The sequence below is a fragment of the Cryptomeria japonica genome, chromosome 3 (genome assembly GCF_030272615.1).
Source record: "Cryptomeria japonica chromosome 3, Sugi_1.0, whole genome shotgun sequence".
In the NCBI taxonomy this organism is placed as follows: domain Eukaryota; kingdom Viridiplantae; phylum Streptophyta; class Pinopsida; order Cupressales; family Cupressaceae; genus Cryptomeria; species Cryptomeria japonica.
The window spans coordinates 375760308-375785272 of NC_081407.1; the positions used below are offsets into that span (position 1 = coordinate 375760308).

Here is a 24965-nt window from a genome sequence, read left to right on the forward strand (position 1 = left end):
GGTGGAGTAACAATCAAAGTCAATGAAAAAAACAAATTAATTTATTAGCTAATATTAAGTTCATAATTAGTATTTTAAACAATTTTGTAGCTAATATTAAGATCATAATTAGTGTTTTAAACATTTTTGTAGCTTTTCTTGGTGATCCAAATGATTGTAAACTACCTCCAAAATTTATGGTTTCGTATTTACCTTGTTTCTTCTCTACGTGGATATTGTCTATGTTTAGCATGAAAGCTTTAGTATGGAATCAAGGGAATTTGATAGGCTAGATGATGGTTTTTTCACTTTTGGACCGTATGTATTGACATGCTATATTTTTCTAAAGAAATATATGTAAAAAATTATAATAGATAATATATAGTATATAGTATATAATATTGATATATATTATTTAGAATTTTTTTATATAAAAATACAAATTTATTTAGAATATTTTAAAATGATAAGATATTATTGTTTCTAATTTTAAAAATATTTTAATATAATTTTTTAGAATATTTTACATATTCTTATATGAATTTAGAAACTTACTAAATTTAATAAGTCTTATCCTATTGAATGTGCACATAATGATGTAGACAAGCGAGGTTTTCTAACTATATATTTAATTAAAATGAATTAAAAGAGTACAATTGAGTAGTAAATCGTGCTCCAATAATGTGCATTAGACTATCAAACAAAGAGAGGCAAAGCAGAGATATAAAGTGCTCTCTTAGCCCATCTTCCAAGTGAATTGTGTAAGTGATCAGTGATCAGAACCCTACACTATTATACCTTCTCTTTCAATTATTTTTGAACAGTGACATAACGATTTGTGTGTGTAATGTGCAGACAGAAAATAACTACTTCCCATTCACAACATTTCCTTGCAACGTCTGAGGATTTGATACCATTCCAGGGCCTACAAATATTTGTGGATCATGAGCTCCACAATAGAGACTGTAGTAGTTCTGTACCCAGTTTTTTAACAGGTCCTCAGTCTATGGCTGTTTGAGAGTCAGTCGTCCCACAAATTTGAGATTGCCAAATAAATTAGTATCCTTCAAACGTTAGATGACCACGAATCTATTTTAAGAAAGATTATCTGAATGCTCCTTCATTTTGATTTACTGCAAAGAAGGTAAATGATCTAAATGATTATAGTCAGGAAACCCTTTTGTCTTGTGTACCGTGTACTAACTGGAGGATACGTGTTTTCTGGGGAATATGTGGAAAGCCTGCAACACCCAACCCGAGTAATGAGTAGTGTGCAATCCAATGAATTTGTGAAAGAAAAAAAATGAAAACCATTTCCAACCAATCAAATATAATCAAATATTTGTAACCCTCTCCATGGTTTCTCGTTCTGAAAGTGGGAATAACCCCTAATTTCATAACAAAACAGGAATATTAGAAAACTAACCCATAAGTTCGATAAAGAGAGCCTTGCTGGTATGCAGCGTATTGAGCAGGCTGAGGGAACACAACGCCAGAATAGCCATGTTCTCCACTGTAAAGGCCGCTGAAAAAAGAAGACAGTACTCTAAAGCATTCCATAACAACATACAAATACCTGTGCATGTTTCTGCTGGAGAAAGATTTGGTGAGTGGAACCAAACTGTCTCTCACTTTAACCGTGGAAAGCATTCCCAACACTCCGTCAAATCATTTTGGCAGACGAAATCCCTTTCCCAAGGAGCTCAAGGGCTACGTTGGGAATACTTTCCACTACCAAGGGAGAGACAGTTTGGTTCAAACAACAAGTTCAGTGATTGGGAGGAGCATTCGTTCATATAAAGACCTGTTGGATAATGCTATGCATGTAACTAGAAATATAATAACATAATTAGTTATGTCAAATATGCAGTGGGAGATTTTAGTTAAAGAAGATTTTTCTAAATCAATTTTTTATATTTTTGGTAAAATTTCATAAATGGTGATTTTTATGATTTAGAAATTTCTTTATTGGTGATGTAATGAACTGTTGTGTTTTTAAAAGTTGCAGGCTCTATAAAATACTGTCCTTCTCTACATTGAAATGAAATATGATGTAATAGATATAAAAAATAAAAGAAATTGTATAATAAATTAAATTTGCATTTTGAATCTGATTTTAAATCTACAATACTAGCATTTTCTTTTAAATTGATAGAAAAGGTGGCATTTTCAAAATTCATTCAGAGTTCAAATTCAAATTATTAAAATAACAAATTGATGTTAATATGTAAAAGGTTCGGGCCTATCCTGCTTTAATTAATTAGAAAAATTGATGTTAAGAAAAATGGAGGGAAATCTCATCTTTGTTTTCCCATATATTGGCAATTCTGCCATACATTAGTAAGGTCTAAAGCAACAATAAGAAAATCTCACCCATCATTAGCATTATCTTTTTGAGTTTCTTCAAGAATCACACAAGTAAGAGAAATTTAGCACTTATAAACCAAGAAAACTTGTTGATTTAAATGTGGAAGACTACATGTTTACCATCCGCACAATATGATTGACAAGAAATTTGAGGCACAAAGTGAAAGTTATCCACTCGTTTACCCTATTTACATTACCTTAGTGTGATATTAGTTTGAATAGCTGATGGGGGGAGACCCATATAATATCACTATAAATGGCTAGTTTTGGCAATATGACAACACTTTAGTTACATAATTATTCAATTTTCATATCTATATTAAAAACTACTATTATTTATCTTTATAAAATTATTATTTTTGATTAATAAAAACTAGGATAGGACCAAACCTTTCAATAACCGCTAAAAAGAACCACCTAGGGCTCATAAGGAATGCACACCTAGCCAAAGACAAAAAGCACCAAAAATAATGAGGAACCACCCAACAACCAGACCAAGACCAATGACAAAACCCAAAAGCTAATCAGCCACCTACGAAAGATGCAAATGGATGGTCTACTAGGCAGAGGTGTTACCCTCTTGCCAATATTTACATAGATCTATGACTTTATTAGAGAAATAAATTTTCTTGTTCGAGTCCTTAAAAAAGGTGAAACTAACAGAATCCACGGTTTCTTTGACCACATAGTTAGGGGGCTCCATTGTAGAAAAGGGAGACATACCATGCCTCTTACGCTCTTCTTTTCTGCAATCAATTTCCTCTTGAATAGCCTTCAAGGAAGTTGAATTCTTCAAGGTCATCTCTTTGGTCAGCTTAGATATATCCTTAATTTTTACCTTTACGATCTCCTAGCTTTCCTTCAGCTCCATCACTATCTTACTCTCATTTCTATGAGACACCTTTTTGATAAGGTCATTCAGCATCCCCTCCGCTTTATACCGTTTCTCCAATTTTTCAACCATATTACTTGTTCGTTGTTTTCCTCCATCAGCCCTAGCTCCAACCTCTGCTATTGCTTCAAGCATGTTAATCTTCATGGTTATAGACACACAACAACTATGAGAAGAGCCATTTAATAACCAAATCCTATTGCCTAATACTTTCTTCCAACCTCGATACCTTAACATCCAAAGTAGGGAGGCTAGGATTGGGGTTGGATACATCTTAGTCTCGAGGAAAGGGTTGGATAAATCTTTTGTAATGATTTACATCCGAAAATTATAGTCAAAGGTTTCTTCCATATAGAACTTCAAATAGTATTATTTAAAATATAGTTAAATATTAAATTCAAAAGATGTTGAAATAGATTTAATATTGATCACGAACTATGATCCAAAATGCTCATGTAAAAAGTAACACAATCTACTCCATAAATGGTTCTAAAAATGGATGTTACCAAGGCATATGATAGGGTTAATTGAATATTTTTTATGTCCACAATGAATCATTTTGGTTCTCACTTTGATTGACTAACATGAATTTTGTATTGTATCTCAAATATTTGCTATTTTATTTTAGTTAATAGAAGCTCATGCGCCTTCATTGAGCCTTTGTATACAACTTCACAAGGGAGATCCACTGTCACAATTTTGTTTTTGATCATGTGGAAGAGTCTAGGCAGGGAATCAAATATTAAAATATAGAATAGGGCATGAGCCATGAAGTGCCCAATTCATATGGAAATTGTTCAAGGATGTATATGCCAAATTGTGTCAATTGTTGAGAAGAAAATACATAGATGAGAATTTGTATCAACCCAAATTCTACATGATTAAATTTGTCTCAAATTCCAACATATGGACCATCATGCAAAGCTATAGAGGCCTCATAATAGAGCATCTAATCTAGGAGGTCAATAATGGAGGTAGTGCCTAGTTTTGGATGGACTTTGGGATGCTTTTCCAACATTGGCTAATATTACCATCATTTCTTCTATCTAAAAAATGATCTCAAGGACAAAAATACATAGATGTCATGGATTAATTATCTCCTTACGATAAGAGATAGAATTGGAATAAAATTGAAGACCATTCAATCACTCTTAATTCTCGTAAAAATTTAGTAGAAACACCTTTTAAAAGGAAGATACTCATAAATTAGAAGGATGGTAAAATTATATGGCCAAAATACAAATTAAAATTCTACACAGTCAAAATGGGATATAAATTACAAAACACCTTGTAATTTATAAATTATAAATTAGTGAGAGGGGAGGAAGAGAGATAGGTAGAGAGAGAGAGAGAGAGATAGAGGGCAATATAGAAAGATATAGGTGGATAGAGAGATAGATAGAGAGTTAGGGAGATAGAATTAGTGAAACATATGGAGAGAGAGAGAGAGAGAGAGAGAGATTTTGTCATCATCAAAATAATCAAGATTGGCATTACATTAAAGCCAAAATAAATCTAGTTAAATTCAATCAATTTTAATATATACTTTTTTGTCAATTACTCAATTTCATTCTTAATTAATCAATCTCAATTCATATTAACTTAAAATTGAATATATAATTGGAACTGGATTTTTGCCAACATCAAAATAATAAAAATTGACATCACACTAAGTGAAAGTAAATTTAATCAATTTTAATATATATATTTTTTGTCAATTACTCGATTTCATTCTTAATTAATCAATCTCATTTTATATTAATTTATAATCTAATTATTAAACTACACTTGAATGGTATGTTTTCTTGCCTAATTTCGTAGTCATGTAAAATCCTATTTTATTCATGTGTATGACAAAGTTCCATTAGAATAATGATCATGCAAGGTGAGATGCTTGCAAATCTTGAATGGTGTTATGGTCTATTTCTAAGAAATTGTTAATGTTTGTAGCTTAAGCCGAATGATCATTTCGAATACATATAATATATGTTGATTAATAATAATATATTATTATGTTATATTATTATATTATTATTAATCATATAAAATTTAATATTCAATATTAATCTATTATATTATTCTAAATTAATAATTGATTGATAAAACATTATAATATTGATTAAATTATTATAATTAAAGGAGAGACATGTCTGTTCAAGGACATGCCTCTCCAAAGGAATATATATAGTATAATGTTATTCAATTTGAGAACACATATATTCCAAGAATGCAAGTATCAGATTGAATCAGATATATACATTAAAATACATTCAATAAAACCTGGGAAAATCAACATGGTATCAGAGCTCAAGCCTGTGAAGTTTAATTTGGAGGTTGGAGAGGGTTGGAGAATTTAGCTTTTTTTAGAATTTTCAGTCTGAAATATGCCATTGCACGACCCTTGGTTGGCCTCAAAATGAGGACTATAATATATGGATGGAAAGATCTGTGTTTCTAGTTTTCAAATATGTTTATCGCATTAAATTTGATTCAGTTTTGTGCAAGATATGACAACTTTGGTGTAGGTCACTTGAAACCCTATCTAGGGTTAGCAGTTTTGGGAAAAATATCATAACTTCTGTTTTAACCATTGGATCTGGCTATAACTTGGTAGAAATGTTTTTAATTAGATTTTCAAACATCTCACCAAAGAGATTGGATAAATTTTGTAAATTGCAAAAGTTATTAACGACTATGTATGGCAGATCATAATGAAAGTGTTAATCAAAATTATGAAAATGTCCTACATCATTCAAAGGGAATTATGATGAGAGATGATTCATGGATGATATTTCTTATATGGGCTCACATTATGAAAGGAAATTTTTTAAACTTAAGATAAGTATTCCATGTTTTATTAAGGCACATGAATTATTGAGTTTGTAATTTATGCTATAATATTGGCTGGTAAAATCTTGTATGCTTCTATCATTGGTATTTCTGTTTGAGATAACTTAGTTTATGAGCTATTTGTAATCTGTCTCTGACATACCTTCAGGATGAAAGCACAATAAAATTTAATTAAAGGGAGAAATAAATTGATGCTTATAAACAAAATTATGGTTGATATCAGATTCAGAGGGAGTCTAATATTTCATCAGAAGTAACCTTAGACAAGGAGGTCAGATGGTTGATATCAGATTCAGGGGGAGTCTAATATTTCATCAGAAGTAACTTTAGACAAGGAGGTCAGATGGTTGATATCAGATTCAAAGGGAGTCTAATATTTCATCAAAAGTAACCTTAGACAAGGAGGTTAGATGGTTGATATTAGATTTAGATGGAGTCTAATATTTCATCAGAAGTAATCTTAGACAAGGAGGCCAGATGGTTGATATTAGATTCAGAGGGAGTCTAATATTTCATCAGAAGTAACCTTAGACAAGGAGGTCAGATGGTTGATATCAGATTCAGAGGGAGTCTAATATTTCATTAGAAGTAACCTTAGACAAGGAGATTAGATGGTTGATATCAGATTCAGAGGGAGTCTAACATTTCATTAGAAGCAACCTTAGACAAGGAGGTCAGAAGGTTGATATCAGAGGAAGCCACACCATCATGAAAATATGCTTAATGCATTCTTCTCTGTGAGAGATAAGTTTGAGAGAAAGCCCTTGTTAATACACTCTTCTCTGTGAGGGAGAAGTTTGAGGTGAAGGCCCCTGTTCCACCCTTTGGGAGTAGTCATGGTGAACGTCATGATGAGATGAAAACATCACATTGAGCAACTCTATAATGGACACTTGTGTTCATACTTCATATGCATTCTCATACATGGGAGTAGCCATGATGGATATCATCATGTTGAGTACCATGATGAATCGTGTTCCACTCTCTAGGAGTAGCCATGGTGGATGTTATTTCATGACTATATTATTAACAAGGATTCCTCCCTAGCTAAGAGGGAGTGTTGATGTTGTAGTGGTCACCTTTGTGAAGAGACAAATTGTGTCATTGAGGACCGACCCCTTGTGAAAGGGTGCCTCCCTCATATATATAGAAGATGCAAACTCATTCTCTGATCCATTCAATCTATGTGAAGAGAAGTTTATATATTAGTTAGAGCAGATCGATCCTCTGAAGAAAACCAATTAGATTTGCTCTTGTGAAATTTGCTTCAAGGAGTGAAGCAACATATATTGGGCCCGTATCTTGCATTATTGCTAGACATATTTGATATATAAAGACATTTTATGCTGGGTGCTTCTCCCTCAAGTAAGGGGGTTTTCCCTTGGAGATCAAACTACAAATATTCTGACCAAAAACCTCTTTCAGAGTGAAGGTTGATCACTTCAGAAAAGGTTTAGGTATGATAGAAAGGTAATTTGCTTTGCAATTTGTATTTGCATGTTTAATGTGTAAACTTCTTTGTCATGACAAGACATTTTTGGATTTTATCCCCTGGGTTCATATCTAAGAGGTGACGATCTCTCAAGATAATGAACACTTGTATGGAGACATTATAAGGTGACGACCTTATAATGTTCAAACCAATTATCATGGTGGATCTCTGGTGAATCATGGATGAAGCCATGATTGTCTTGTGGTAAAACATTCATATGAAATGTTAATGCACATACCACAACTTGGATAAGATGAGAATTTAAATCTTTCTCATATGATTATCCTTAAGTATTGCGTGTTTAGGCAATACTGATATCACGTGCTTAGGTGATATCCTGTCATCACAAGATTGACGTGATGGACATTTGTATCATGTGTCTAGGTGATATTTCATATCATGTATTTAGGTGATATAACATTTGTATAAAATGTTAGTGCACTTATCACAACTAGGATAAGGTGAGAAATTAATCTTTCTCATATGATTATCCTTAAGTATTGTGTGTAGGCAATACTGATATCACATGCTTAGGTGATATCCTATCAATCGCAAGATTGATGTGATGAACTTCAAGATCACATGTTTAGGTGATAATACATACCAAATGATTAGATGGTAGGATTCTCATGAATGACTAAAATGATCACTGTCTATTAAATTATGATGCTTGAATATATTGTCTACATTCATCTTACCTAGCTAAGAGGGAGTGTTAATTATGTTTTGTGTATCTATGGTGAGGGCCATAAGTGTTGACATGGGAGATCACTACACATTTTGTCTGATCATCCTCCCTAGCTAAGAGGGAGTGTTAATGTTTGTAGCTTGAGTTGAATGATCATTTAGAATACATATAATATATGTTGATTAATAATAATATATTATTATGTTATATTATTATATTACTATTATTCATATAAAATTTAATATTCAATATTAATCTATTATATTATTCTAAATTAATAATTGATTGATGAAACATTATAATATTGATTAAATTATTATAATTAAAGGAGAGACATGTCTGTTCAAGTTCATACCTCTCCAAAGGACTATATATAGTATAATGTTATTCAATTTGAGAACACATATAATTCCAAGAATGCAAGTATTAGATTGAATCAGATATATACATTAAAATACATTCAACAAAACTTGGGAAAATAAACAGAAATTACTGAATTAGAAACAAAAAGGAAGAGAGCGAGTGAGAGAGACATATTAGAGGAAGCAAGAGAGTGAGAGAGACATATAGATGAGAGAGAGAGAGAGAGAGAGAGAGAGAGAGAGAGAGAGAGAGAGAGAGAGAGAGAGAGAGAGAGAGATGTGGATAGAGAGATAGATAGATAGAGAGTTAGGAAGATAGAATTAGTGAAATATATGGATAGAGAAATGAAAAGAGAGAGAGAGAGAGAGAGAGAGAGAGAGAGATCTTGTCATCATCAAAATAATCAAGATTGACATTACATTAAAGCCAAAATAAATCTAGTTAAATTCAATCAATTTTAATATATAATTTTTTGTCGATTACTCAATTTCATTCTTAATTAATCAATTTCAATTCATATTCACGTGAAATTTAAATATATAATTGAAAATTGTTTTTTGTCAACATTAAAATAATAAAAATTGAAAAAGCATGCATGCCTAGATTGGATTAAGTTTTTGGATGCATAGATTATCTTGGTTATGAGTAAAGGCAAGGCTAATGTAATGTGAACTTGCATTGGGTGTAATTTATGACATTACATGGTGAAAGAATTCTCTCAATATTTTATATCATTTGGGATATATTAAATTTTTTATCCTAGAAAATTTCTTCTATAAATTTTAATATCTTAGAAGCCTCAAAATGACTCAAAAATATATTGAAGAAATTGAAACTAGGTTATTTTCCTTATTTCATTTTTTTGTGTCGTTATCGATTATTGTACTATGTTTTAGTGTTGGGTGGACTAGCCCTTCATCAATCCCTTAGATCAAGAATTTTGTTAACTTCAAAGTTTAATATACTTATCACTTAGAAATTATCATTTAGAAAGTTTAAGTATACCATCCTAGACATAACAATCCTTGTCCGGAAATTAATTTTAAAATTTAGCTATTTAAGAAACAACCACATAAATCTTGTGATATGAATAATATTTTTTATAACAAATTATATAAGAATAATAGTTAATTCATACAGTCCAAGGGGTTGAGCTTAATTGATTAAAACACTGGGTTCTCACTTTGGAGACCCAATTATCAAAAAAAATAAAAATAGTTAATTCATACAAAAATATTAACAAAATAATTGTATTATAAAAGACAATATGTCTTCATGAGTAACTATAATGTAACTTATACAGTGATGGAACTTTTATTCCGTAGAAGATGACTCCAAAATAGAAGTTAGGAAAGTGAATAAATAAAAAAATATTTATTAATATTCATTTATAATCCCATTTTTACAAAGTATTTGATCGATTTGTTTTGTATTAGTTAATTAAAATTGTGAAATTAAATTACATCCTTAAAAATTATAAAATGTAGTGCAAGCAATCTTCAGAGATATATTTTATGAAAAGATAATAACATAGTAAAATTTATATATTGGACATAGCTCATGGCTCTTGAGTGCTTGACTCTCGATAAACGTGGCTTGGAATATTTGCCTTAGGGATTCAAAAAACAAATGAAATTGAAGCATTTGCACATGGAGCACTGCACAAAGTTTGACTTCCTTGCCAGAAGAACTTATGCTGCTATCTTCATTGACTAATGTATGTAAATCAAGATCACCAATGTAAAATGTGTTTAAGGAGTTCATCATTAATTTTTAGACAAATTAAAAACAACTACTAAAAAACAAAACTGAAATAACATATAGTTGAAAACATATTTTATTAGGAACTAATAATTAGCATGTGTACCACGCTAAACTGACATAAAGAGAGCTAGGGGAAAGGACCCAGTAGTTGAGGGCATTCCAATTCTTGTGATAGAAGTTGTTGATTTAATACCCCCATACTTGTTCATTTAATGTCCAATTTTTAGTTGTGACTTTAAAGTTGTTATTGCTATGATAAGTACCAATAATTTAATGAAATATACCATTTGTTGTAAAAAGCAACCAATCATGTGATGTCACATCAGCTGCACAAGTATTGGGTCCCTTTTGCACACCTATTGGTCTCACTTTTTTTTGGGCTGTTTTGGACAGCTTAGCAAAAACCATGCTGATGTGGCCTTGAAACCTTAGTTAAAAGCAGGGGACTTGCCAAGTAAACTGCTGTAAAAAATTGGGAGTGATTTGAAATTTCCACATAAGATTTTGAAGAAGTGTGAAATTAGGGTGCACAACTACTGAGTTCTCTCCCCTACTGCACCCTGATAATACACGTGCATTTGGTGGCTTACTGATCCCGAAATTGTTTCTGTGGTCCTTGTTTCTCATGGCTATTGTTGAAATTAGTGATCACTAGTGTTTAAGGAGTTTACCATTAATTTTTAGACAGATAAAAAACAATGCTGAAAAGCTAAACTTTAAAAAAGAAATAATATATAGTTAAATACATAATTTTTATAGGAACTAATAATTAGCATGTGCACAGCACTGAAGTGACAGAAAGAGAGCTAGTGCTCCTCACACAAACAAACTACATATATAAGCATTTCCTGCTTCTCCCTATGCTGCAAATTATTTATACGAGAGAGCGCAAGGAAGCGGATCTGATCAGTCGGCTGTCTGCCACAGGTGGTCTCCTTGGGGAACGAAAAGGCAGATAGAGGGGGTACCAAGCCTCACATTCAGCGCCTTAAATGGGATGTTGTTGGGAATCCAGGCGCTGGTGTCCTTGTGACACACAGCCACCGCCTCCACCGTCCTACCATCTTCTACCTTCACCCAAACTCTTGCGATCCTCCTGCCTGCTTCCAAAGTACATGCCGACTTATGGCTGTAGTACACAGCATACGCATATTGTTTACTGTGCCAGTAATACACGTCCTTCTCTGCTGCGCCCTCGTCTTTCACTCCCACAATGGTATAATCCTGCCTCACAGATTTTGACATGATCTTTGAAACATTCGTGGCCAGCACAGTCAAGCGATTGCTTCCCAACTTCGACGTGCTCAAGTCAACCAGGGACTCCAACGATGTTGCGCAGAACTTGTTTTCGCCCTCCTCAGCAGGTCTTTCGCATGCTTGCAAAGTCTCCTTCATAGCCACACCCATGACGGAAGTTTGTCGGAGGAGAAAGGGATTTGGTCTGCCACGTAGCGTTGAAGAAAACGCCTCTCCCTTTCTCGCAAGAAGGTGAGAGAAACTTTGGTTCCGCTCACCAAATCTTTCTCCAGCAGAAACGTGCACGACGATGCATCCATCGGCATTTGCGTAGTTGGAGCATAAAGTTTGGCTACGTCGCAACGTTCAAAGGCACCGGCGCAACGCCTTGTGTCCCAACTTTTCTTGGAGGCATCTCCGCGTCCACTTTCATTCCTCCATCGCCCACATTCAACGCTATTTTCCCATCATCAGGTGAGATGAGTTCCCGCACAAGTTGTGGAATGGGTGTTGTGGGCAGATACTCTTTCACCATGCAAATGTGCAGCTCCGCTCGCCGCTAGTGACTGTGAATTCCAAACAACGAAACTCATAAGCAATGTAAATTTACAAACTACCTAAGTTGGACTCTAAAACAAAAAGAAAAAACCCATACAATGAGAGTAATGAAACTAGTTAAAGCCCTCATCTTGTTAAAACACAACAAGCAAGTTAACGATTTCAGAGATACCGAGTGAAGGAGGGTCTCATCCATTGAAGAATCTCCTTTCAAACAAGATGATGATTAAGATCAAGAAGACAAAAATCTGCATGTGTGCCATAAACGATGATACTCAAATAATAATCATATGACAACAACTATAATACCAGTCAATCGAAAATATGAATGACACATAAATCTACATGAGTGACCCCAATGACACTCCTCAATCAATGAAGTTGCATGAGTGATCTCATCATCACTCCTCAACCAATTCATGTTGAAAATACAGGGGCAAGAGTCTAAAGAACCTTGATAAACTGAGGAAGGTAGCCTCCAGAAAATAGGAATGCAGGAGTGTTTAAACTCACTTGAAGCATAACTAAGAAAGCATTAGAACAAACAATATGATACTCCCCATAATGATGACTAGGAAGAACTACACACATGCATGAGGCAAGAATACTAGGGATCGTTTTGTTGCTGTGGAGGGGCACTCATTTGACAAAGTTGTGATTGGCAAACAACAAGGCACTGCACAACCCCCATGGCACTTAATAATACAGAGCAAGTACAATAATATGATCTCAAGTAGCACTACAAATTAGTCATTGAAGTTTTACTAATGATACTACACCACCTGAAAAAAAATCATTCATCAATAGATTCTAATGAGTGGAATGGGGTTCACATAAGTCATCTAGTGACTATGATAGCGAGGAAAATTTCGAAGAACAAGTGAACCAACATCAAAAGATAGTTTCAGAGTTGGACAAACAACAGTTACACCAAGAATAGCACCAAAAAAAAATTGAGAGCCCAAGATAAAAATGCTAGTGGCGAAGCATGGTTCAAAATCATTTGGAATCCTGAACCCTCTACGTCTCGAGACTGTCTAAACCACGAAAAGTGAGAACTCCAGTTGTTGAGTGCTTTTCTACTAATGATGATCCAACTAACTTTACAACAGAAACTGATGAAGAGAGTACCAATAATGACCCTTGACTTACTTAGGATCTTAACCTTTTACTTTGCTCATGAAAGTTGACTTTCCTCAAGATTGAAAAAGTCGGCCATTTCAATGTGTGAGGAAACTCAAACACGACTTGTTTATGGATTTCAATTTAAGTTCTGTGTGACTTAAACTTGGTTTATGAGATACTCAAGAAATTTCAGCATTTTGGATTGGATTGGAAACTCGGCCGTTCATCGATGACTTGGAGTTATAGGAAGCTCGGCTATTTATCATATTCATCAATTTATACTCTCAGCATTGAACATTTATTTCATCGGATTCTTCATTCTTTCGAGCTCATTGATAAGTTTCAGGTTGTGATCGTTTCTTGCAAAGTTTTCAAACGTCATTAATTTCAATGAACAAATCCTCCCAAATCCTTATTTCCATGGCATCTTCTCAGTATCACTTCCACGTTTATGCATTTTGTTAAAGCGCCGGAAGCTACTGTTAGGGCATCGGCCCGGGTATCTCAGACACTTCACAATCTTGAAACCCTCTATGCATATAACTATGCATATATTATAGGGTTTTTCTATAATATAAAAGAATTTATTTTCTAATGTATTTTTTTGGATTCGATTGTGTGTATTTTTTTTCATCAACGTTTCGAATCACACTCTGTGATTCATCATCGGGATTCGAAACATATACATATACCAATAGACATATACACAAATACATAATATACATATACCAAAGGACATATATACAGATAGATATATGTATATAGACATATACATATACCAATAGACATATATATATAAATATATGGAATGTGATTCGAAACATTGATGGAAAAAAATACACATAATTGAATCCAGAAAAATACATTAGAATACAAATGAATTGTGGAAATCTCATTGCTTTAATCAGAATTTAGCTAGCATTTGTTACTTTATCCTAATTCAGATTCAAGTTAGAAGCAAGATGTTTCTAACAGGAAATAAAGTGGCCTAGAACAAAACTCCTATTAAGCTATCAAGATAGCCTGCCCATATTAATGTCTAATGCTCTGCATTCTATTTTCTTAGTCTCAGATTAGCATAGTGCAAGGACTGGTATAAGCCCTCGAATCATGTAAGTTGGTGTGAGTTTTTCTCTCTTTACTGGGCATGTCATTTGCAGAAACAAAAAAAATTGAAGGAAATTAGAATTCATTAATTTCAAAACAAGTAAAAGCACATATACATTACAAAACATAGTCTCCTCTATATTTTAAGGCAAAAATCCATAAATCACTTTGCACTATGCCACTTACCATGAGCAAGGACACGTCTAGTGTGAACAAACTAAATTTTTTGCTTCCCTCCATTTTCGATTTTTTGCGTTACAGAACATAGAATAAAATAGTTGCACATAGTACGAGAAATAGATTAATTGCTAAAAGCATGGTGAAAACATTAGTCTCCGCCTAGATGGGCGGGGACTAAAAATGACAAGCAAAGACGTGAGAAACACTCCATCTAACACCTAAAAGAATAGTTAAATCAATAGATATTTGTCGATATTAAAATTAAATGCTATGATAGGTTTTGTTTGATTATTTTATTGATAGCTAATTACATTTTATTGCAGGATCTAACCATACTGTAAATTAAGAATATCAAGGTACTTTCAGACAACTAGGACAGAGTTGAGTTTTACCATTTCTGGTGAAGTATTGCACATATGATGTGCTTCTCAAATATTCTCTGCTTTGTATGATTAGAATGGCTGGAAAAAGATGATAGTTGTGAAATAAATTATATTAGCGTTGAATTTGTACTTTGAATCTGAGTGATGGAATTACACTTGCTAGAATTACTCTATTAAATTTTTATTAAATTGCTTTTATTTGAATTAATGAGTCAAAGGTAATTAGAATTAATATTTATGTTATTTAATTCATCATTTTAATTAATATTTTATTTATTTAATGAAAGTCATAAATTTTTATTATCATTTTTTTAGATTAATGTTTAGATTCATAGTTTTTAAGTTATAGTGATGTATTTGTATTATTGAGGTTATTTAAGCTATGAATTTAGGTTGACAATTATTTGTTTTTTAATTTTATTTTAATATATTTATTAATAAGTCTTGTTTATTTTCCTCTGTTTATGTAATTCTAGCCAATTGTTGAAGTAGATTGCATCTATAAAATTTCTGTATAAAAAGTGTATTATTTTAGTCCACTTCTTTTGTTTTCAAGAAAGGAAAGAAATTATATCTATGTCAAGGATACTGGATACACAAATAAAATGATGAAGTATTTAATTACAATTAGCTTTGATTTGAAGGTTTTCTATCAGTTCTCTTTCAAAGTTGTGGATGTCTTTTGGCACTTAAAAAACTAATATATACTTTATTTTCAGAAGAGTTTTGCTTGACGTTCTTTGGGCTTATAGGTTTGTATGATTGTATCACATAATCAAGTACATTCTCAGGTTTGTATGATTGTATCACATAATCAAATACATTCTCAGCATAGATATCCCAATTTGGTTGTTTAGTCATTTACCAATATGTGAAAGCTTTGGATAATAACCTTTACAAATATTGTAAAGGAAATACAAATACATCTTGATGTTTATAGTCAACTTTAAAGATTTTTTCTTGAATGCTTGTTGAACTACTCACTGTGCAAGTTACATCTTTCAACCATGTATATACTATTTAATTATTTTTAATTATTGAATGATGTTGAATTGGTATCACAATGTGTTCATTTTTTAATTCTCTTTCTTATAGAACTTTCAACATTCTTGACATGGTTTATTACGAAACATGTTTTCCTACTGATCTGAAGTTTAAACGAAACATGTTTCCCTACTGATCTGAAGTTTTTAGTTCACTGTGTTTGAAGTTTTTAGTTCACTGTGTTTGGTGTTTGTATTTTAGGCTTTTGTTTCAATCTTAGTTTCATTAGTCTATTTTCGTCATCATTTCTCCAAAGAATTGTACAATATATTGGTATAACTACATGCTGATTTTATTAGGTTGCCCTGATCTATAGTGTTTCTTGATGACATTAATGTTAATTTTATTATTTATTAATAATTAAATAACTAACATGTATACATGATACTATGGTATTGTTTTGTGCATTCATCTATCACCCCTATGAATCAACATCGTTATTATAAATATTTGTTTTGCAAATCAAACATTTTATAAAATCTCTTAAATTGCTTCATATGAATATGATTTCCTAAAGTACATCAATAGCTTGGAAAGTTAAAGGTTGCTTCTGCAGATTATAAAGCAATACCAGTTCATATAGAATAGTAAATTTTATATCAAATTCAAAGTTTTTCTCCAACAATAGTCTCAGGACAAAAGATTATCAATTGTGTATTCCTCTAGAACATCTCGGCAGGAACTTGATGCTTTGCGTCTCTTGTTTATTTATGTGGTAGGATGCTATATTAATGACCAAATTCTCATTTTTATTTACTTTTACTATCAAGCAGTATTGAGAGTTGGAAGTTACAATTATAAATTAAATAAAAGAAAATAAATATTCTTGTTTGTAGATTATGTAGATTATATTTTGTGAAAATGCATCATGAATTATTATAAATATATTTCATAAATTTATTTCTAACACCATTTTTGAAAATTACTATAGTTTACTCTTAGTATAACTATAGTTGATTCTTGATTAGTTGTTTCTTTTGTCATAACCTCAATTTTTTTATCATCTCTTGATCATGTGTGTGTTTAGGAGATTCACCCATCTTTATAAAGGTATTTTTATGACCTTTCATATTAGTATTACAACTTCTTTAAAAAATTAAAGCATTTTTTGATATTTATTGCATAAAGTCGCATAGTAAAAATCATTCATATTTTTTTTTAAAAAATATATCCTATTTCCATAGGGGCTTCACTAGCTAGGGAATATTATATCATGTGCATTCATTTTGGGGGGTTTAATATCCAAAAACAATAGAATAATATATTTCTTATCTGGTGAAAATAGGGGGTTTTAAATTAGGGTTATGAAAAAATGCAAAATTTGGTGAAAATAGTGGGGTTTTCAATTCATGTTGGGTATTGAGAGGGGGTGATGAAAAATGAGTTTAGGGCAATATTTAAAAAAAAAAGAGGGGGATTCCTTAATATGCCATGAATGCGCGGGATATAACCTAGGTTCATTAAGTGAGGCCTCTATGCCTACTTCTTATGCATTTTCAAACAATCACATTGATAATTAATTGTTTTTTAACAATAATGATAATATATTTGTAAATTATAATGGTTTTAATTACCCATTTCATTATTGCTATAAAAAGCGCCTTCATCTTGTAAAGGTCTTGATTATCTCTTTCATTATTATCATTAAATTTTACTTTGTTATTGTAATCCTTTCTTTGTCTATTTCTATTTTCTCTACTTTGATAGTCTCTTCTTGTAAATTTTCATATTCATAATAAGATGACTCATCGAATATTTATCCCTTAAAGTTATAATATTAAGATTAGATTAAAAATCTTGCTTGGTAAAATTTTTAATCTATCAACTCATCCTTTTCTCATGATTTTGAAGAGATCCCATAAGAAAAATGTAAATACAAAAGTTATCTTTCCAATAGCTATTAACATAAAGGAAAATATCTATAAAAAATTTCAATATTTTTTTTGGCATTTATGTTTTTAATTAGATAATCAGGGTTTTGCAAGTTCCCTGAGACCTTTTACAGTGAAATATAAGTTTTTGAACATCCAAAATACTGAGAGGGGAGGGGTGAATCAGTATTCCCTTGAATTTATTAAAACTTTTCAACAACCATCCACATAACATAAGTAGATCGCATAAATGAAAAAAAAAAAACCAACAATAGAATACACCACATGACAACAGTATTTTATACATGGAAAACCCAAATGGAAAAAGCCATGGAGATGGTTAGCTCTCAATATTATGTAACCGGTTACAAAGTACAATAGGTGACTATAATTCAAGCTTTCCTAATCTAAAATTTCTGAAAGGAATCAATCTTGTTGAAGTCAACAAATAATATGGAAGAAACAATGAGTTGGAACTTTAATTGAGCAAAAAGAAGATTTTATAGTGTGCTAGAGTTGGTACTAGCTGCCACCTTTTCAATGGCGTCAGCCGATGAGGTACATTCTTTAGATGAAGTCTTTTCTTCTATTTTCTTTTCTTCCATTTTATCCTCTTTCTCCTTTGAACTATCCGAGGGGACATCAACAACATTAGGTGCATTTTTTGGAGGGATTTCTTCCATTTTAGTGACATTAGGTGTAGTATTATCAAATATAATATCTTCTGAAATAATTATTTCATTAACAATGCTATCAACAATAGCTTCAGTAGAGACAATTTTTGAACCTTCAATAACTGTTAAAAGTCCAAGTTTCTGTATTATGCCCTCAACATAATCTACAGTTTCTACTTTTATTGCATCTATATCTTGAAATCCTTCTATAAGGGTATCTAACCTTTTCTTGGTCCTGAGCTCTATTTTGCACTTGCATAAGCATAGCCTTATCATTCTTGGAAATTTAGGGTATTTCCAACAACTTCTAGAGAATATTGTTGGATTTCTTTATCTTCTTCCATAGCCTTCTAATTTCATTTAGAATTTCTAGAGGTCTTAGGAGATATCTTTCTTAAAATCTTCTAAATTAGCATTTAGTCTAATATAGTATTTTATGAAAGCTTTTACTATTATTTCCTTATCCTCTTTATCATCTTCAACATGCATGCCACCTACTTGTTTTAGCTCTCCTTCTAGATTTATCATATTAAGCATAGATTCTAGTTCAAGGGGATCCATCACTATATTTTTACCTTTGCCCTTTTTGAACTTGAATCTATAATTATTATTATTTAGATCTTTCAGATCCTCATGCTCAGATTTGAAATCAATGATTTTCCTCTTGACCTCTCTTGGATTTCCTTGCTTAGACAAAGAAGATGCAAGGATCTCCTTCTTCTCTTAGCTAGTTTATGCTTCAGTTCACTCAGAGATGCCTAAATTCCTTAACAGTGGTGCCAAAAGAGGCAACGATCCTATTGGATATTTTGACCTATTCAATTTCTTCTTCTGTAATTATGCCAGACTGCTTCATAGATTCTTTAATGGATTTTTGCACATTTCTCTTTCTTTCCTTCTAGGTTTGCTCCATGTAGATTTTCATCGATTTCTCCTAAGTTGTCTTGTACCTTTCTTATGACTCATCAATAGGGCTCTTGAATAAGACTTTTACAAGTCCTTCTAGCATTTCCCCAAAGAACTCTTAGGGAAAAGCCAAAAAATACTTGGTTCTTAGAACAATGGCTTCCATAAAGTATTTATCGGTTGAAATTATGAATGTGATGTCATCCTTGTATTTCTTTACAATGGATTTGGGAATTCTTTGCATGTTGTGTATCATTAATTGCAAAAAGAGAAATATACAGTAAATGCTTTGCCCTTCTTAGTATATTTAGAAAACCTCTTCAGACATTTTGCAATCTAATGTGCTACTAGAATGACTTGCAGCCAGAATAGTTTCCTAATTTTAGAAACTCCTATAGAAAATGGAATGGAATGAACAGTGCTAGGGTTCCATATTTAAATGGATGCTTCTTCTTCTTGTATTTTTTTAGATTATCAAGAACCCGTTGTCTCAAAATCTCACACAAATCATAATCAATATTCTTTTCCACCATTTCATAGGCCATATTGACCACAATGGCTAAAATAGAATTTTACTGGTTTGCGTAGTAGACCTTGTTCTTGATCATCATTGATACATATCGCATGGTAGGGTTTGTTATGGTACTAAGCTTCAGACAATGAAGGGTCAACTTTGGAATCTCTTTGTTCCTCGTCGACTTTGGTACTGAAATACCTACTGAGTCACACATTTTGGTTACCACCTTCATTACATTCTTGGTGATTTGAAAATATTTTTTGAGCCATATGAATTCATCATGGAAATGACTTATCAACATGCTAACCCATTTTTCATCTAGACAGAAATTGGGGAAATAATTCCATGCATTTAACTTTTTGTGAACAAGGGTTTGATATTCTGGTTTGATTTCAAAATTGTCCCCAATCAGATTATTAGACCATAATTGTTGCAACTTTCCATGGTATTGTTCTTCCAATTTTACATAGATATTTGTCATAATATCCTCAGTTAACTAAACTCCAAAAGGAATACTTGAAGGTGCACTTGTCAGATCATTTTCAAGTGACTTGTTTAGGTATTTCTTAAATATTGGATGTTCTTGGGTATTAAAATAAAAAATGATGGGAGTAGCCATGGATGAAAAATACTAAAAATAAAAAATTTGTAGTGAAATACCTTTTGTCACTTCATCGATAAACCCTAACCCTTGATTCCCTCTATTGTTGTTTGAATTCTCTTTAGCTTTGAGTGATAAATTACTAAGTGAGTTCTCCTTTTATCCTTTTTTGATCCACTTGCATGCAATAAATGCAATAGGAAATAAAGTTTAGCTTTAATGAATATTCATTCTATTTGAGTTTACTGAGATCTTCTAGACTTTCACATTTTGTCATAGTGAAATGTTCTTCATTGGATTTTTCATCAACACACATCTCTCAACACGTCGTTACTATAGCCTTGTTCTCTTTGGCAACTGAAAGATATTTATTGACTTGCTCCCCCTTGGCCAAAGCCTCTAACTCTCAATTGTTGAAGCACATGTTTGCATTGGAGCTAGGTGTAACATCAACTTATTTATTTCTCCAAATCTTCTTCACCTCTGCCTTCACATCTTCCTTATTGATTTTCTTTACTAGTCTATTTGACTTAGCTTCTCCTCTTCTGTAATGCCTCACAATATGTCTAGGTTTGTTACAGTTGGAACATCTGTCATATCTTTGACCTTGTCTTGATTTGCACTTGTTAGCCTTATGTCCAAACATGTTGCATGTATAGCATCAACCTATAAATTGACTATTTCTATTTTGTTCTATCATACCATGATTTTTACATTGACTAGCTTTATGACCATAATTCTTACAAGTATAATGCCTACTAGAGCATGATCTAACATTCTAATTTATTCTATTTTTACAAACGAATGCTTTGTGACCTAATTTATTTCAATTAAAACAATAACGATTAAAAGAAGTATTTCTTTTACTTACCTATTGCTCGACCAATGATTTACCTTTGTCATCTTTCACTGCATTATCGGATTCAATTTCCCTTGCTAAAGATGGTCCTTCTTTGCTTTCTAACTTTCTTTGCGATCTTTCACTTGTCTCAAATCCTAGACCACTTTTGTTTTTTCAAAGACCTTTACACAACTAACATCTAATCAAAGTTACCTAAACTTACTTTAGGTTTGTCTTCTCATTTCTTTGACCTTTTTAGATCCGATTTCAAGGTTGTGACATCTTATTCAAGCTTATTACATTCTTCTATTTTGCATTCGCCATTTTATTCAAGTACTACTTGGTTTTTTCATCTTCTTCACTCTTGGCTTTTAGATATACAATTGTGCTATTTGCATGCTTGAGTTCTTCATTAACTTCCTTCTTCCTTTCTCTAAATTTTGTAATTTGCTCTCTTAGCTTTTTGATACACTCATTCCAGCTAATTGAACATTTTCTCTCAGATCTCTTCTTTTATTCTCAATATTCTCATGAGCTTCAAGAGAAGTTATAAGGTCTCCATCTACATCTGGATATTTATCATGATCTAAAGTAGACTTAGGTGACATATGCTCAACTTTGTAGATCTCCTTTGAGTTATTCGACTCTTCTAAAGGACCTTGTTTTGATAACAATTGTTGAACATCCAAAATACTGAGAGGGGAGGGGTGAATTGGTATTCCCTTGAATTTATTAAAAATTTTAAACAACCATCCACATAACATAACTAGATCACATAGATGAAAAGAATAATAACCAAAAACATAATATACCACTTGACACTAGTATTTTCTACATGGAAAATGGGAAAAACCACGGAGAGGGTTCTAGCTCTCAATATTATGTAACCAATTACAGAATACAATAGGTGGCTCACCGTTAGATGGACTCATTGTCCAATATATAACAACTCACTACCAAAGAATGGCTTACAACCAATATTACAAAAATTGAACTGTTATAATCACATCTATCGGATATATGAGATATAGTTCCACTGAGGTGCATAATTACTTTTACATTCACTTTTCATAAACTCTTTCACATTCCTTGTACATAATCACTTTTGAACATCTACTATATACATTCACTATAATAATTTTCACATTCACCATCCATACAAAAATGATCAAAAAAATCATTGTCCTAATCATTACTAAGCAACAAAATATATACCAAATGAGTTTTCATGAAGTCAGCTTAGCCGGAGTAAAGATTGGCCCAAAAAGATCCTTCACATGCTACTACAAAAACAAGTCTTTATCATATTAAAGATGTCTACCCAAAACAAATAGAGACTTTCACCAAACCTCAAGAAATAGACAAGATAACTGATGCTAACATATTGTTGTTGATTCCAGAGGAAATTGAAACAAAAACTTGATCATACTAAGAAAAAATTCAGGGTACTTAATTACCGGACCCATAGCAATGTCACAACAAAAACATCACCACTAGTCCCATCTCTTGAATAAAAAATATAATTAAATATTTTAAGAATATTTAAATAATAAAAAGGTTTTCAAAACCTCTTAAAAGAATTTATACTTTGATAGTATTTAATTATTTTTTTCTAAATCTACATTACAAAATATTCCAAGATTGTTTCAATTTTGTTGTTACAATAATTCTGAAAACAATTAAATTATGGACTACTTTTTGAATTATGAAGAGATATTTTGAATCCTTTTTTCTATTCTCCTTTAGTTGTGCAAATACATGTTTTGAGTAAGCAATTCCAATTAAATTATAGAGTCTTGAGAAATGAACATCTTAATTTTAAGACTAACACTCCAAAAACCATAGCTTTCACCTTTAAAAAAATGTATAGAGGGTTGAGGTAAATTTAAATAACTACTAGTAGAAGTCATGTATTGAAATAAAAGAAGCAAAGGGTTGGGAGCCTAGTTTGATTGGTGAAAGCTTCTAGTGGTGAATGAGGTCTAGTCTCTCTCCAGTCCACGAAGTAGTACCAAAGGATGTGTCACACAGTTTATAAGGGGGTGCTAAAAGACATTATTTGTTTTAAAGACATAATTTAGTTTATAAGGTGGTGCTAAAAGACATTATTTGTTTTAAAGACATAATTTGTTTTAAAGAGACGATAGCCTAAAGAAACCGTTGGTCTTCCACAAGGATTGGCATTCCATGAGGATGTGAGCTGTAGCGTTCTAATTTCATAGGTTCTAAAATCTGGATAGTAGCCCGTTTGGAATACCAACAATTTCTTCTTTCTTTCACGGATGTGACGGAGTAATTATTTTGGTGTATAAATATTGTATGTGCACATATGAGATAGTGCTAATTGCCCAGAGCAAACTTATATATAATCTCCATTCACCTTTGTTTACTCAAGGAAACGAATGTGGGACTAATAAATAACTTACAAAATGAAAAAGGCATTTTTGAACAATTGGTACAATGGACCGTGATCTCTCTACCTCCCTAGCTCTCATCCATGCGGGGATAGCTCAGTTGGGAGAGCGTCAGACTGAAGATCTGAAGGTCGCGTGTTCGATCCACGCTCACCGCATTCAAGCCGTCGTCCCTAAAATTTGCAAGTAATAGCCAAAAGTAGGCTCTTTTAAAAATAAATTGGTATATTTTTACTCTCGGCCGATTAGCGTTACAACATTATGAGATTAACAGTAAATTGCAGTTGATGAATAATATTATTAGAGACTATTATTCACACAAAAGTATGACTATGATGTTGATGATAAGCATCAATTCGTTTTTGTATGAATGTCAGGCTTTACGAATTATATAACTTTTCTGTATTTGTACCACTTTCTTTTCATGCAGATAGATCTGTCAACAATGCCAACAACATTCATACGCATTGTTAGAGCATGAAGATTAACGGATGCCACAGGAAAGAACTAAATTTTTTTATCTCCAATTATTCTGGTCTTCTAAATAGATAGAAAAAAGAAAACTAAATATTTAAATAATTAGTAACCCACAGTTACCGTGAGCAGAATTTGACAGTGAGAATCGAGAGCATCTTTGCCATCTTATATTCTTTCCCCAGAAGCATCCTTGGCACCAGGCCTGAAATTTGGTGGTCCAAATGGTCTTTACCCATTTCTAGTAGCATACATTCATATTCTCTATTTCATCCACTTATTATCTCAATTCATTTCCATTGTCACAAAATTGACCAAAGTTAGATTTATCAGTGGAAAGGGAACCTCCATGACACTAAACTTTACAAATCCTATACTATCAAGCGGTGTTTGGAGTTGGAAGTTACAATTATAAAATAAATAAAAGAAAACACATCTATCTTTTTTTTTTTGGTAAATTATATAAATTAAAATAAAAGTTATATCATGTGAAAATGCATCATGAATCCCCACGGTGCAATGGCAGTTGCAACTCCGTGTTTATATGGAGGTCATGGGTTCAAATGTTCGAACCAACTCTTTGACAAAAGAAGTTTGTTGTTCTTAATACATATGAAAACTAACAACCTATAGATTCAA

At 32.2% G+C, this 24965-nt stretch overlaps 1 protein-coding gene and 1 non-coding gene across 2 annotated transcripts; one reads left to right on the forward strand and one right to left on the reverse strand.

Moving 5' to 3' along the window:
• Nucleotides 1-11301: 11301 nt before the first annotated feature.
• Nucleotides 11302-11802, reverse strand: LOC131874183 (BURP domain-containing protein 3-like). The gene has a single exon (XM_059217438.1). The coding sequence runs from the start codon at nt 11800-11802 to the stop codon at nt 11302-11304; it is 501 nt and encodes a 166-aa protein (XP_059073421.1).
• Nucleotides 11803-23937: 12135 nt separating this feature from the next.
• TRNAF-GAA (transfer RNA phenylalanine (anticodon GAA)) lies at nt 23938-24010 on the forward strand. The gene has a single exon. It is a non-coding gene; the product is annotated as a tRNA-Phe (tRNA).
• The last annotated feature ends 955 nt before the right edge of the window (nt 24011-24965 follow it).